A 13,513-nucleotide genomic window follows, 5' to 3' on the forward strand; every position below is an offset into this window, starting at 1 on the left:
TTGCAGAATTGTTATAATTTTGAAACTGATCTTGTATAAATTAATTTTTACAAATCTGAAATCCTTTTGAAGTGAAGTTTTATGAAATATATTTTTCTATTTTTAACTCAGCTCCCTATAAAATATAACTGGATAATGACAAAACGAATATTCTTTTTGCCACGCAAAACAAATATTCAAGTTAAGGCGCGAATTATAAGCCTGCACAAGTTAACCATATCTTATCGAGTACGGAATCTTCTCTACTTTACAAGGCTTAAGCAACTAAGAGTGCATGCATGATAATTCGAAGAACTTGAATTTTGATTCTCTGCCTCTTAAAGGGTGATGCTAGTAGAAAAAACAACTTGCGCAACGATGACAATTTTGTCGCTTAAAGTGCGATTGCGCAACGAAACTAGGAATCCATCGCGCAAATGTTGAAAACTTTACGCAACAAAGGATTTTGTCGTGCAAGGTATTTTTTGCTTGATGAATCAAACCATTCCTCGCGCAAAGGCCTTCAAGTAAACGTGAGTAAGGAGTTTTTTGGTGCAAAAGAAATGGTGAAGAAGAATTTCTTGCATAAAGATTGCACCACAAATACTTCGTCGCACAAATGGACAGTGGGCATTGAAGTCGTCGTATTTATTGTATACTTTACGCTACAAAGGGTTCGTCGCACAAGGTTTTGGGACCAAATTGCACGACCAAATGTTTGTCGCACAAAGTTCTGTAGGTTCTTTTAAATCACAATTTCACTGTAACTTTTTCTTACATTGGTTTACTCACAACCCTAGATTTCCTCCTGTACACCCACCCCCCTCCCCTTCATATCTCAAGGTCTTGTTTTAATTTTTGAGAGGATGGCCAATTCCGAACCTTTTCCAAGTAAAGGATGCGAGGGCAAAGGCTCTCAGAAAGGTAATACTAAATTGGATAAATCGCCAAAATGGTCCCTAAGATTTGCATAACTCATCACTTTGGTCCTTGAGATTCCAAATCGATAAAAGTGGTTCCTAAGATTGTCCACCATCCATCATTTTGGTCATTCCGTTAAAAACTCCATTAAGTGTCCCGGAGCTCTTGGCCGGAAGTTTGGGCAATTTTCAAAGCTTCGTAACTCAATCATTTCTTAGCCAAATTTGACCCATAATATATCCAAATGAAGATGGGAAAGTGTAGAATAATATTATACCTATTTCGAAGCCCAATGGTTGATGGAGATGACCGGAAAATAGCCTCAAAATTGGCTGGTACGAGTGAAAACTTGAAAACTCGCCGGAAACTGGGTAAACTTTAAACGTTCATAACTTCTTCAATACTCAACGAAATCAAGTGATTCAAAACAAAAAATCATACTTCTCAATGAGACTAAGAGAATGGTACCTTTTTCAATGGCTAACTCACCGTGGTTTGGCCAAAAAACGGCTCGAAAGTGGCTGTCTTGGTCTCAAGTTAGCCACTTTCGAGCCGTTTTCCTGCAAAACCATGACAATTTAGCCGTAAAAAAAAGGTACCATTCTCTTTTTATCATCGAGAAGTATGATTTTCATGTTTGAATCACTTGATTTCGTTGAGTATTGAAGAAGTTATGAACGTTTAAAGTTTACCTAGTTTCCGGCGAGTTTTCTAGTTTTCGCTCAGACCAGTCAACTTTGAGGCTATTTTTCGGCCATCTCCGACAACCATTGGGTTTTGAAATAGGTGTAATCTTATTCTACACTTTCCTATCTTCATTTTGATATATTATGGGTCGAATTTGATTAAGAAACGATTGAGTTACGAAACTTTGAAAATTGCCCAAACTTCCAACCAAGAGCTCCAGGACACTTAACGGAGTTTTTAACGGAATGACCAAAATGATGGATGGTGGACAATCTCAAGGACCACTTTTATTGATTTGGAATCTCAGGGACCAAAGTGATGAGTTATGCAAATTTCAGGGACCATTTTGGCAATTTACCCTACTAAATTTTATATGGAATTAATTGTTTTATTTTTTGTGTTGAATAAAAATTTTGGATTATTTACTAAGTTTTTTAGTAGGAAAAAAAAAGAAGGAAAGCTGAGGTGGTGATCCGATTAGGGCTGGTTGAATGTCACTGTAAGCGAATCAACTATGGTGCAATAAGAAGATTTGAGGAGGCAGAGTCACACACCATGCTTTGGCACGACATTGTGCCGCTAGTGTGGAATAATTGTTCTGCAGAGTGTGCGTCTTAGAGAAAGGTACTGGATGAGGTGAAGAAGTATATGATGCAAGAGTTATCTGTAAGTTCAAATCAGTGAAATAGCATAAGTGATTAATGATGAAACCGATCAAAAGTTGTTGATATTCATTGATAACATCTTCAAGGGGCACTTTTGCTAGTGGAAGATGTCGCACAAGATGCAGAACAACAGGGAAACCCTGAAGGACCAGCAAAATAGAAAGGTTATTATTTTGTTTTTTAATTGTTATGGACGAATAATAGTTTTATTTTAAGTATTTTGTGGTTGGTATTTTAAAATATTGTTTAATTTTGAGTTGAATTATTTATTTGGTTATTATAATTTTGATAAATTTTAAAGTAAAGGAAATTACATAAAAAAAATAAATAACAAATTGCGCGACGAAGTAGCCCCACAAAAAAAATTTAGGGACGAAAGTTGCGCGACGAATGTCTTATTTGTTGGGCAAAAGATTCGATGGGAAAAACTTTGCACGAAAAATTATTAGCGCGCAAATTATGGAGTGTAGTATGGATGCGAAATTATTAGCGCGCGAAAAATTATTACCATTCAAGGATTAGTTGGATTTCACGCATGGATGCGAAAGCATGACTATGGTCCAATTAATTCTTGAATTGTCCCATTATTTGGACAGTTTGGGAATGCATAATTATGGAGTGTAGTATAAGGTTCACAGATTAGGTTTTGGTTGTGGGAATTTTGGCGCCATCTCTTTACGTTCTTCGGGTGCCAGATATGTATTTTATTGCTACGTCGTGCACTTGAAGAACTATAGGGAGATGTTGCTGAATTTTCCCACATCAAAATCTAATCTGATTAATACTTAAACGACGTCCCATAATTGTGCATTCCTGAATGGGATAGAGCCCTTACCGGGGGCATAATGTAACTATATATTGTTAAAGTTATGGTAATCATTGTATTTTTATTGTGCTTGCAAACACTATGGACAAACAGTGGATATAGAATCCAAACAAATGTGAAGATGAATACTTGGATGGAATAAATGATTTTATTGAGTTTGCAATTAGACATAACCTAGGTGCAACTAGAATCTGACGGTCGTGTAAGATATGTGACAACATGTTAAGGGAGACATTTGAAAATGTTCGATTCTTATACTAAGAAATGGGATGATAGAGACCTATACTACTTGGATTCATCATGGAGAACAATTAGACCATGCTTTGCCTTCAAACATGATAAACACTACAAGAAAACATGGATTAAGTGACAACATTTTATGTGACGCCTATAAATGGGTGAGGAATTTTAAAAAAGGTTCACATACATACTATTGTGGGATACAAAATAATTTTGGAATGTTGTTCGTCACATAGCAAGCCTAAATTCCTTACAAATTTTTAGGCGCCAAATTTTGCCGCTTAATTGTTTTCACTGGGTGACGAAAAGATTGGATTCTTCACATACTCTAAGATTAGGTGACCTAGGTATGTGAGAAAAGTCAATTCATCACCATTTGATTTACTAAAGGCAGAGGGAAAAATAAAATAAAAAATCATAAAACAAAGCCCCAATTATAACTCATCTATTCTACTTCCACCCCACTTCGTCTCTTAGTCTCTCAATGTTGCCAATGACGGATTGTTGGTGGCCATGACTGCATCTCGCTTTCATCTTCCTCAAACCTCAGATGCTTGCTCTCGTACTCTACTCTCTTTGATTTAAGAAGACCTAGTTTCTCAGCTGTCCTTTCTCCCAATTTCTTCTCAAAAGGTACTCAAATCTCTCTCTGTCAATTACTGCACTTTTCTTGATTTCTCTCTTGTAAATTTGTCTCAACTGCGAAAATTTGAATTTTTGCTTAAATGGGTCTATGTTATTCATTGTTTTCCCAGATGGGTCTCTCTTGTTTTCTCCTACATTTGATAATTTAGCTCTTGTTCTTGTGCTTATGTGTCTGTGTTTATGGAATTACTTTCATGCTTGGGATGGCCTTTGCCATATGGTATTAAGGATGAATCAATCAAAGCGAGTTCTGCGATACAGGGTCATATATTTAGTAGTTCTTGAATCGATTTGCCTTTTAGTTAAGTTGACAATGATACTCTATCTATGTTTATAAGTTACGATGAACAAATTTTTGAAATATCAGCATAACGCAAGTTTAATTTTTAAGAAGTACTATATATATAGGTCCTTACTTGATATTAGGTGCATTGTCATAGAGGTTTTTTTTTTTGCATTGTTATGGAGTAGGTTTTTCGCTTAGTGTGGGACGGACCAGAATCTTCTTATTCAAGTGCTATTTAAGTAAGAGGGATTGCCAGTTGATGAACTTTTTGCTGGGGAAGAGTCTGATGATATGTTCTTGAAATGTAAAATCATATTTATGAGAGCATTTAGCACATGGAGCATGATTTCTATCGACTAATTAGTACACATTTGTCTTTTAAAGTTAATATAGGGATGGGAGTGGAGTATGTATTTTTCATAGATTGATTGAATGTACAAGAGGGGATATATAATGAGGTAAAAGGTTACAAGCAACCCTACCTTGGCAAATCCTACTAACCCGGTAAACCCTAAAGCTGTCACTCCTTAAATTAAGAGAGTGCAGCAAGTAGCTAGTACACAACTATCAACAAGTCATCTAGATGTCAATCTTCCTCAAATTAAGGGATTAGACTTAATAGAGAATCCTATGGAAAGAGGAAACATAAAATTTGGCAACATCAGTCACCCCATATCGTCTGCATATGACTGATGTTGCATACTGATGCTGCATATCGTCTAGTATCCATATGCAGCATCAGTATGCATCATCAATCACCCATATTGTCTAATAAGAACTTATAGAATCTGTAAGAGCATTATGTGAAAACACAAATATCATCAGTTTATAGAAATGCAGGGAAACACCTGTTTAGTTTCTTTTGTGTCTTGCAAAAAATTTGAAATATCTCGTTTCATTGTTCGAAGAATGGTTACTTTCTTCTTTAGCTTTTGTTCTTGTGTTTATGTGTCTGTGTTTGTGGAATTGCTTTCATGCTTGGGATGGCATCTGTATTTGTTTATTTTATTTGTCAATGTTTATTGAATTGTTGCCATGTTGCACTACTGATGCTGCATATCCTCAACTTTTTGCTCAATGTATTTGTGTGATGTTGAGACTCCATTCACTCAACCATAAAGAAACGATGAAGGTGGTGATCCCAATGTGTTGCTCTCAATGTTTGCACAAAAAGCACGTCCATTTGGAGCTCATGTATTGGTTGAACTTTTCAGGGAAGAAATAGAAGTGGCATATTGGTATATCTTAGACAATTGTGAAGAAATAGAAGACTTCAAGAGGTATGTGATAGTAATTGTTTTACATATATTGAAATATTTATAATTCTACAACTTTAACTTATATTTTTTTTTTTATGTATGCAGTGAGCATATCCAGATTTTGGAAAGAGATAATCATGTCAATGTACAACTGAGACATAAACAGTTGTTTCTTGAATGGTTTAGGCAATGGGCCACGTCATTGTATTATCAAGAACCTAGATTGGTGAGTGAAGAAATTTTTTTGTTAGTCCAAGGTCCGGATTGATGTATTGTCCAATACACAGGTTATATTGTGAACGACATTCGCTATTTGGTCACACAAGTTGATCAAAATCGTACAACGCAGAATAGTGGGGTAATGATGCCAGGGTCGCACAATGGTGAACCATGTAACTTCTATGGTAGATTAATGAATGTCATTAAAGTACAATTTATAAGAGGTTATAAGGTGATTCTTTTCAAATGTCAATGGTACAATATAGATGCCAAGGGAAAAAGATTTATTCAGGAATATCATCTTACATCAGTCAATGTAAATAACCGGTGGTACGATCGTGATCCATATGTGCTAGCTAGACAAGCACATCAAGTATTTTACATTGATGACTTAAAGTTGGGCCATCCTTGCAAAGTTGTGCAGAAGATTCAACATAAGCACATTTGGGATGTCCCTGAGAAAGATGATGATAGTGTGGACCATGATAATGATGAAGACGATGATGATTATGTAGATAAAATGAAATTTTCATGAGACCAATCCTGAATGAGGATGATGTTGATTCTGAATCTTTTGATGTTAATGACAAAGAGGTGCGAAAAATGTTAGGGCTAGAGAAGGAGGAGGAAGGGGATGAGGAGGAGGAAGAGCAAGAGAAGAAGGAGGAGGAGGAAGAAGAGGAGGAGGAGATGGAGGAAGGGGTTGCAACTTGTGATACAGATAGTGATTGATGATTATGGTGAGATCTGTACATTATAAATCAATATTTATATTCTCCAATAGTCTATTTACTTATATATATATATATACTAATAGTCATATTATTTATAACAAATTATGGAAATTTTAAGTTTGTTTGAATGTATTTTTCATAGATAGATTGAATGTATAAGGGGGATATATAATGAGGTAGAAGGTTACAAGGAACCCATATCGTGCAACATCAGTCACCCCATATCGTCTAATACTCCATATGCAGCATCAGTCACCCTATATCGTCTAATATCAGTATGTAACATCAGTCATATGCAGCATCAGTCACCTCATATCATCTAATACTCCATATGCAACATCAGTCACCCCATATCGTCTAATATCCATATGTAGCATCAGTCACCCCATATTGTCTAATACAAATAAATGTTTATTATTATATGGTTATAATGATTTATCTATGATGTTCGTTTGTTACTTATTATTATTATTTTTTAAAATTTATTAGATGACAACTCCTACTCAACGAGGAAAGAGGGTGAAAAGGGTGAGGGATGCCCCACCTCCACCACCACCACTTCCTCCGCCACCTCCGCCACCACCACCTCCTCCACCACCTGCTTCTTCACCAGAAGAGCCAACAGACATGAACTTAGGTATTTGAGAAAGACTACTTACAATTCATTCAACATTTTTATTTAGGACTTGATCTTTTAATGCTGCTTTAAACAAGTTATAAAATTAATCAACCACATATATTCTTTTTTAATTTTTAGAGACATATTTTAACTTTAATGCCAAAAAGATGACACATGGAAAGTCATGTGGGAAAGGCCTCCACGATATTTTGGAGGCAAATAATGGGAAAAAGATGCTAGTCATGTTTGATTTCAAATTCCAAGTTCCAAGTGATTTGGTAGTATCAGGTTTTTTCCCTACCGAGATAGGGAATATTGTTCAGACTCACTCGCTAGTTTACTACAAGAAATGGATGAAGGTCCCATCTTCAGAAAAGAGGACACTGCAGAATAAGTTGCTTGTGAGTTTGATTTTAATTTAGTTTATTCATAATAATTTCAAGCACTCACTTTTATATATTTATGTTTGATAATATAGGTATTATTTGTGGTGTACTTATCTCATCCAAAGATAATTGAATATGTTGATAAGAAGATGGTGAAGTTGTACTCTATGTTTAGGCATTTATTGTATAAGTACTACTTGTCATGTGGAACACCTGCAAGAGGACGAGCTAATCTGCCAAATGATCGGATATGGAATGGAAGACCTAAGAGTCACTGGAACTGGCTATGTGATAATGTTTACACTACTACCCACTTTTTGGTATGCATTATATATATATATCATTTTCTAATATATGTCCAAGTTAGATGCCAACGTTTTCTTATATTGTTGAACAACAATTTTTTTTTATCACAAGTTGATTTTGTAATAAATGGAATGAGCATAGCACAATGCTTTTTTTTAATTATTTTATTTTATTAAAAGTTAATATATAAGCATATATTAACTTTTACATGTATTTGTTGGTATTAATATATATAAGCTTGTGATAAATAATCGAATGCAGGGCTTGTGATAAATAAGCTATGCTTCTTCACTGGTGAGCTTATATATATATATATATAATGAAGAGCTTGTACATGTATTTTATTGATAAATAAGTTTTGCTTCTTCACAAGCTTTTACATGTATATAATGCAGAGCTTCTTCACTGATAAATAAGCTCTGCTTCTTCACAAGCTTTTACATGTATTTTATTGGTATTAGGCATAATCGAATGCAAAGCTTGTTTGCATTTATTAGGCTATTCATTGCTTTTAGTTCTACATTTCAAGTTGGTAAAATTTGAGAATGTCTACAAGAGAACGAGAGCAAAAATCATTGGATATAGTGTTTATGAAAATTAGATTCTAATTGATTGGAGAAGATGTTAGATGGTGGTATTCTATTGCATTTGAACAAATATGTAAAACTCAAATATATGAATATGTATAAGTCTGGGAGGTAGGAGCTTCCCAAATTGTACACCTTTACAATACTAACTCTTCTTTTACTTGTTATGTACCACTTGTGTAATGTAGGAGCTTTCAAAGCAAAATGGTAATAATAGGAAGAAACTGAAGTATCACCACAAGGGAGGAGCGAAGCCATTCATTCAACATGCTAGGATAGCTCACAAGGTAATGAAACTAAAGTACTTATAATACTCATTATGCACTCTCACGTTTGTATCTTCATTATTAAATAGAAAGGAGATTCATTATCAATGATTGACAATTGGGGTGCTCTTCACAAAGACAAGAACAGCCAGTGGATCAATGATGTTGCTCGAGACAAATATGTAAGTCATTCATGGGGCACTCATTTTTTGTCATTTCAAATGCATTGTAGATTAAAATTTTACAATTGACAAGATACAACTTAAGAAACATAGTTGAAATGAACATGAAAATTTGACATGATACTATATGTTTGTCCACCCCCAATATATCTTATGCTAACTTTGCATCTGTTACTTGTTGAGAAAAACATTTTATGTGCCTAGTCCAATTTAATCCGTAGTAAAATAGAAACTACAATCATGTTTACATACAGGTTTTGCATGGTGATTTGCTTCTGCATCAGATAAGGAAAATATACAAGTGGTCAAGTTGTGTTTTCTTAAGCATATTATAGCTAAAATGTTTGGAATGAAAGAAACTAAATTGTTTCTATTTAATTATGAAAGGATAACATGAAGAAAATGAAGGATGAAATGAGGGAGAAGCTGATCCAAGAAGCACCTGAAGGTACACCATCAGACTCCATACATGTGCCATTGGATGATGAGTTTGGAATCATGGTTGAAAACCTTGGGAGGAAGGGAAAATTAGTTAATGGTGTAGGTGTTTTTCCTCGTACCTCTGGTTGCATTTCTTCTATGGCATCAAGTTCCGAGTTAACTGATATAAGATCTCAGATCAAGCTTCTATCAGATGGTTTCCTAAAATTGCAACAAGAGAATGCACAATTGAGAGCTCGATTGGATTTACGTAATGATGATGAAAATCTATTCACAAAATTCAAGGCATTTATTGCTGCAAGTCAAGAGAAGACCAACAACTCTACAAAATCTGATGGTGATATTTCAGAGGGTGAAAATACTTATCCTGAGCTGGAAGAACATGATTTGGAAGAGGAATGATGTCCATATTGTGTCTTTTGCGGTTAGTTTCAAGTATGCACATGGTACACCTCTTTTGTTAGCACATGGAACACCTATTTTGTTAATTAGCACCTGAATGTGCCTTGGACTTGTCATTTTTTAGTACCCAAGATGTCTATATATAGGTGTTACTACACTTCATTATTCTAGCTTAGACTTCTCTTTTGTTGGTACCTCAAGCTATCATTTGTTAGGCACCTCAAGCTATCTTTTGTTAGGCATCTCAAGCTCTTTTAAACTTCTCTTTTGAGATAAGTCACCATGACTTTAACTTTTGGGATGTACATTTGGTGAATGTATTCAACTTATGTGTTTTAATTGTTGATTAATGAAAATGTGAAGTATTACCTTATAATTGTTATGAACTGCAATTCTAGATTACGAAACAAGAAAAATAATTAGTTTGTCATTATTATTTCTAAAAAGGTATTTGATTTAAACATATGTGATGTAAGATGCACCACATATCAAAGGAATATTTGACATTTTCAGCGTCACTTAGTGTAAACTATATCATCTGGTATCATATTGGATGACTACAAAATCATCACTTATAAACCTGATATGAGATGAAAAAATAGGTCACATAATTTGGTATTTGATGATGTATAATTCGTCGCACATATTGTTATTAAGTGACATATAATTCGTCACACATATTGTTATTAAGTGACGAATGTTGTGTCACGCATCACATGGACTATAGGTGACGCTATATAGGTGACGAAATTGGTGACGCTAGAATTCAGTCACATATAGTCAAATGTGACAAATTTCTTGTTTATGTGATGAATGTCTGTCGCCACCTAAGCCATGTTTTCTTGTAGTGAAAAGTGGACAATGTTGAACCTAATGTAGATCATAACGAACATGTTATGGATATTCTAAATGATGCTTTTCCATTTCCCTCAATGAACACCAGCCAGGAAGGGGATGATGACATGCCTCCATCATGGATAGTGAAGCTTTAGAACAATATGATAAACTATTAAAAAGTGCCGACCAAAAATTATACCTGGATGCAAAGACTTTTTGGTGCTCACGACCAATTGTGGAGTTGATGCATGGCAAAACAGAGTATCGTATGTTGAATCAATGTTTTAATTACTTTTTGAGGGTTTTCAAGAGAATTCTTTTGAAGGACAATAGTTTGTCGAAAGATCATAAAAGTGCGCAAAAGGTGTTGAATGGTCTCGAATTTGGTTATGAAGAAGAAGAAATGGACAAGTCAAGCAAAAAAAGTAGAAAACTTCCCCAAAATGCGGCAAAGGGGAGAAATCTCCTTTAAATTCGGCAAAAGGGTCCAAATTGATCCTAAAACAGGAAAGAAAGTTAAAGCATCTTCATAAAACAAGCAAGAATTGAAGATTGCTCACAAAATAGGCAACAAGGCCTCATAATTTTGGCCAAAGGAGTAAAGTGGCTGAAATTAAGACACAAAACATGCCTAAATTCTCATATGGATGAATTAGGACATAAATAAAAGTCAAATCCACCCAAAGGCAAGCCTTGAGAAGCCTATAAATACAAGGTCCTCCCACAAGCATAAGGGTCGAAAAATCTCTACACAGAAGAATCTTTGCCAAACCTTTGAAGACTAATACGTTGTCAAAGCTCTCTTCGAAGAACATTCAACCAAAGTCGAAGCTTTCTCTCGACCAAAGCCGAAGCACTTCCTTGAAGAATCAACAAGCGCTCGTGCCGATTCCTTCAAGATTTTGTTGCAAGCTTATAAACTTGTAGCAACATTCATTTCAAGATCAAGTCGCTAAGACCCTTGAAGCAACGAAATATTGCATCAAACACTACCTTTGCCGCACCCTTGAGGTGAAGATCATCCGCACGTGGTTTTCAAGCTCAAAACTTGAAGCAATTGTTCAACCGTTCGTCCAAGATCAAGTCATCACGACCCTAGGATCAACAATCAACCATCTACATCAAATTTGAAGACGGAATCAAAGGAAAAGTTGTAAACAAAGATTGTAATCTACAACTTCAAATCAATACAAATTTACTTTGTACACGTGTTCTTGTTTTATTCAATACAGAATTTTCGTGTTCACACCTTAATTTTTAGTTCTAACAGTTGGTATCAGAGCCAAGGTTAGTTTCACTTGGCTTCATGTTTTGTTTTGTTATCACTTTTCTCTCACCACCATCTCGAGTGTTTGCAGATAAGGAATCAAGAATTACAGAAGTCCAAATAATTAATATACTGAACAAGTGTTCGAAGAATTCCATAAAAAATGGGTTCTCAATGAAATATTGTCTTAGTGGTGTAAAATTGTGACTCATTGATCATAACATGCATCTATTTCTCCATCATGCGATTCGATCCAAAGCTGACATATATGATGTATCAGGTTCCTTGGATTGTGGTTCATGGTTTGCATACATGAAAATACTACGTCCATGTGGTTGTGTTCATTGTGAATCTTCTAATAAAAAATATTATGCTATCGCGATTTTCTTATGGTTAATAATAATAATAAAAGTGAGGAGGTGCATATAAGTTGTGTTGTTCATTATCAGTTCATGTCTTGATTTATCATCACATTGCTCTATGTTTGGAGATGCTAAGATGGTTGGGAAGATGCTTCAATTTCTTGTCCTGTTTTTCTGTTATCTTTTCTATTACTCTTGTTTCTCAAGAGGATATAATTTGGATTAATTCTTTTAAGTGTCTTCAAAAAAGGGGAATACTTTTAATGGTTCGACTAATGAGTTAGGACATGGTATTTGGCAGGCTCTAATTCTTGTCCAAACACCTGGACCAAGAAATTGTTTAATGTTAAACTAAATAGCCATTTGGTAAAATTGCATTGTTTGTATGTTTTTGTAGAAAATACTTCTTGCTTAAATGTGTTGTATTGTACTGAGTTTCAATCAAGTGTTAATGTAATAAGCTAACATGAAATGTTGTCGTCTTCAGTGAATGCAATTGCTATGATTTTCTCTTTCATTTAACCAGTGATGGAAGTGGTGGTAATGATATTGGTTTGAAAGATTGTTGAGTTGCCTTTGATATCACGGATGCACCAGCTTGGTGGACTAATGGACACGTCTTTAATGGTTTCTGGCCAATTCTTTCCTTGGTTGTGATTATAATTATTTATTATTATAATTGTTTACATTAATGTTTTTCTTGGTATGTCTTATCCAGGAATGGTGTCAACTTAAAACAACTAAGGCTGAATATGTCTTATTGGAACAAATGATCATGTTATTTAACTATTGGACAAATGTTTATTAAATCTTCACTAAAGTGGGATTTTATGAAAATTTTGGTTCGGGAAAGTATGCATAGAATTGTGATTTAATTTTTCAACCTTTTGGGTTGATGGCAAAACAAAACCAAAATTGCAGTGCCTACATGAAGATCTTATAGGAGTTGGTCTTGGTCATGGTGGCAGAGACGACAAAGTTTCCGATAGACTTGACGAAGACGAGCACGGCGAGTTGGTGTCATCTAGCCCTTGAGCTCGTGTAGGCCATTGGAACTGGGAAGGTTGCAACTCAGGCTCAGGAAGTAAGTAATGTCTTTTTTTTATTTATCTGGATGTGGTTTTGTTTATTAGCTTCAATTTGAGTCGATGTATGTATCATATTGCAAAGTGATTCTTTATGTTTCTACTAATTTTTCATACAAGTTATTGTTGAGGGGATGCTAATAAATGGGGACACTTAGAATTAATGTTGGTTAAAGAAAGTGACTTAATTGATCTTTCTGGGTGGTGCATCTTGTTTGTTTTTGTGGAGGTGAAATTAAGTTAAACAACTTCTTCTATGAGAGCATAAGTGCTTTTTATTTCAATAACTTTATTCCTTTTGATGGGTGTAGT

The 13,513-nt window shown here is 34.9% G+C and overlaps 1 protein-coding gene across 2 annotated transcripts; it reads left to right on the forward strand.

Moving 5' to 3' along the window:
- Nucleotides 1-8,239: 8,239 nt before the first annotated feature.
- LOC114824552 (uncharacterized) lies at nt 8,240-9,942 on the forward strand. 2 transcript variants are annotated; one of them, XM_070820328.1, is made up of 3 exons: nt 8,240-8,646; nt 8,715-8,807; nt 9,195-9,942. In XM_070820328.1, exons 2-3 carry the CDS (start codon nt 8,733-8,735, stop codon nt 9,648-9,650), a joined length of 531 nt encoding a protein of 176 aa, XP_070676429.1. In that variant the 5' UTR covers nt 8,240-8,646; nt 8,715-8,732; the 3' UTR covers nt 9,651-9,942. The 2 variants fall into 2 exon arrangements, with proteins under 2 accessions (XP_070676429.1, XP_028957560.1); XM_029101727.2 differs by having other exon boundaries at nt 8,240-8,807.
- The last annotated feature ends 3,571 nt before the right edge of the window (nt 9,943-13,513 follow it).

Source organism: Malus domestica, chromosome 04, assembly GCF_042453785.1.
Source record: "Malus domestica chromosome 04, GDT2T_hap1".
NCBI classification, from domain to species: domain Eukaryota; kingdom Viridiplantae; phylum Streptophyta; class Magnoliopsida; order Rosales; family Rosaceae; genus Malus; species Malus domestica.

What these genes read in the sequence shown, in the direction of transcription:
- LOC114824552 (XM_029101727.2), top strand. Translation starts at nt 8,733, where the DNA reads ATGATTGACAATTGGGGTGCTCTTCACAAAGACAAGAACAGCCAGTGG. An exon ending in ATGTTGCTCGAGACAAATAT is followed by an intron (nt 8,808 to 9,194) that starts GTAAGTCATTCA and finishes TAATTATGAAAG; the next exon opens with GATAACATGAAGAAAATGAA.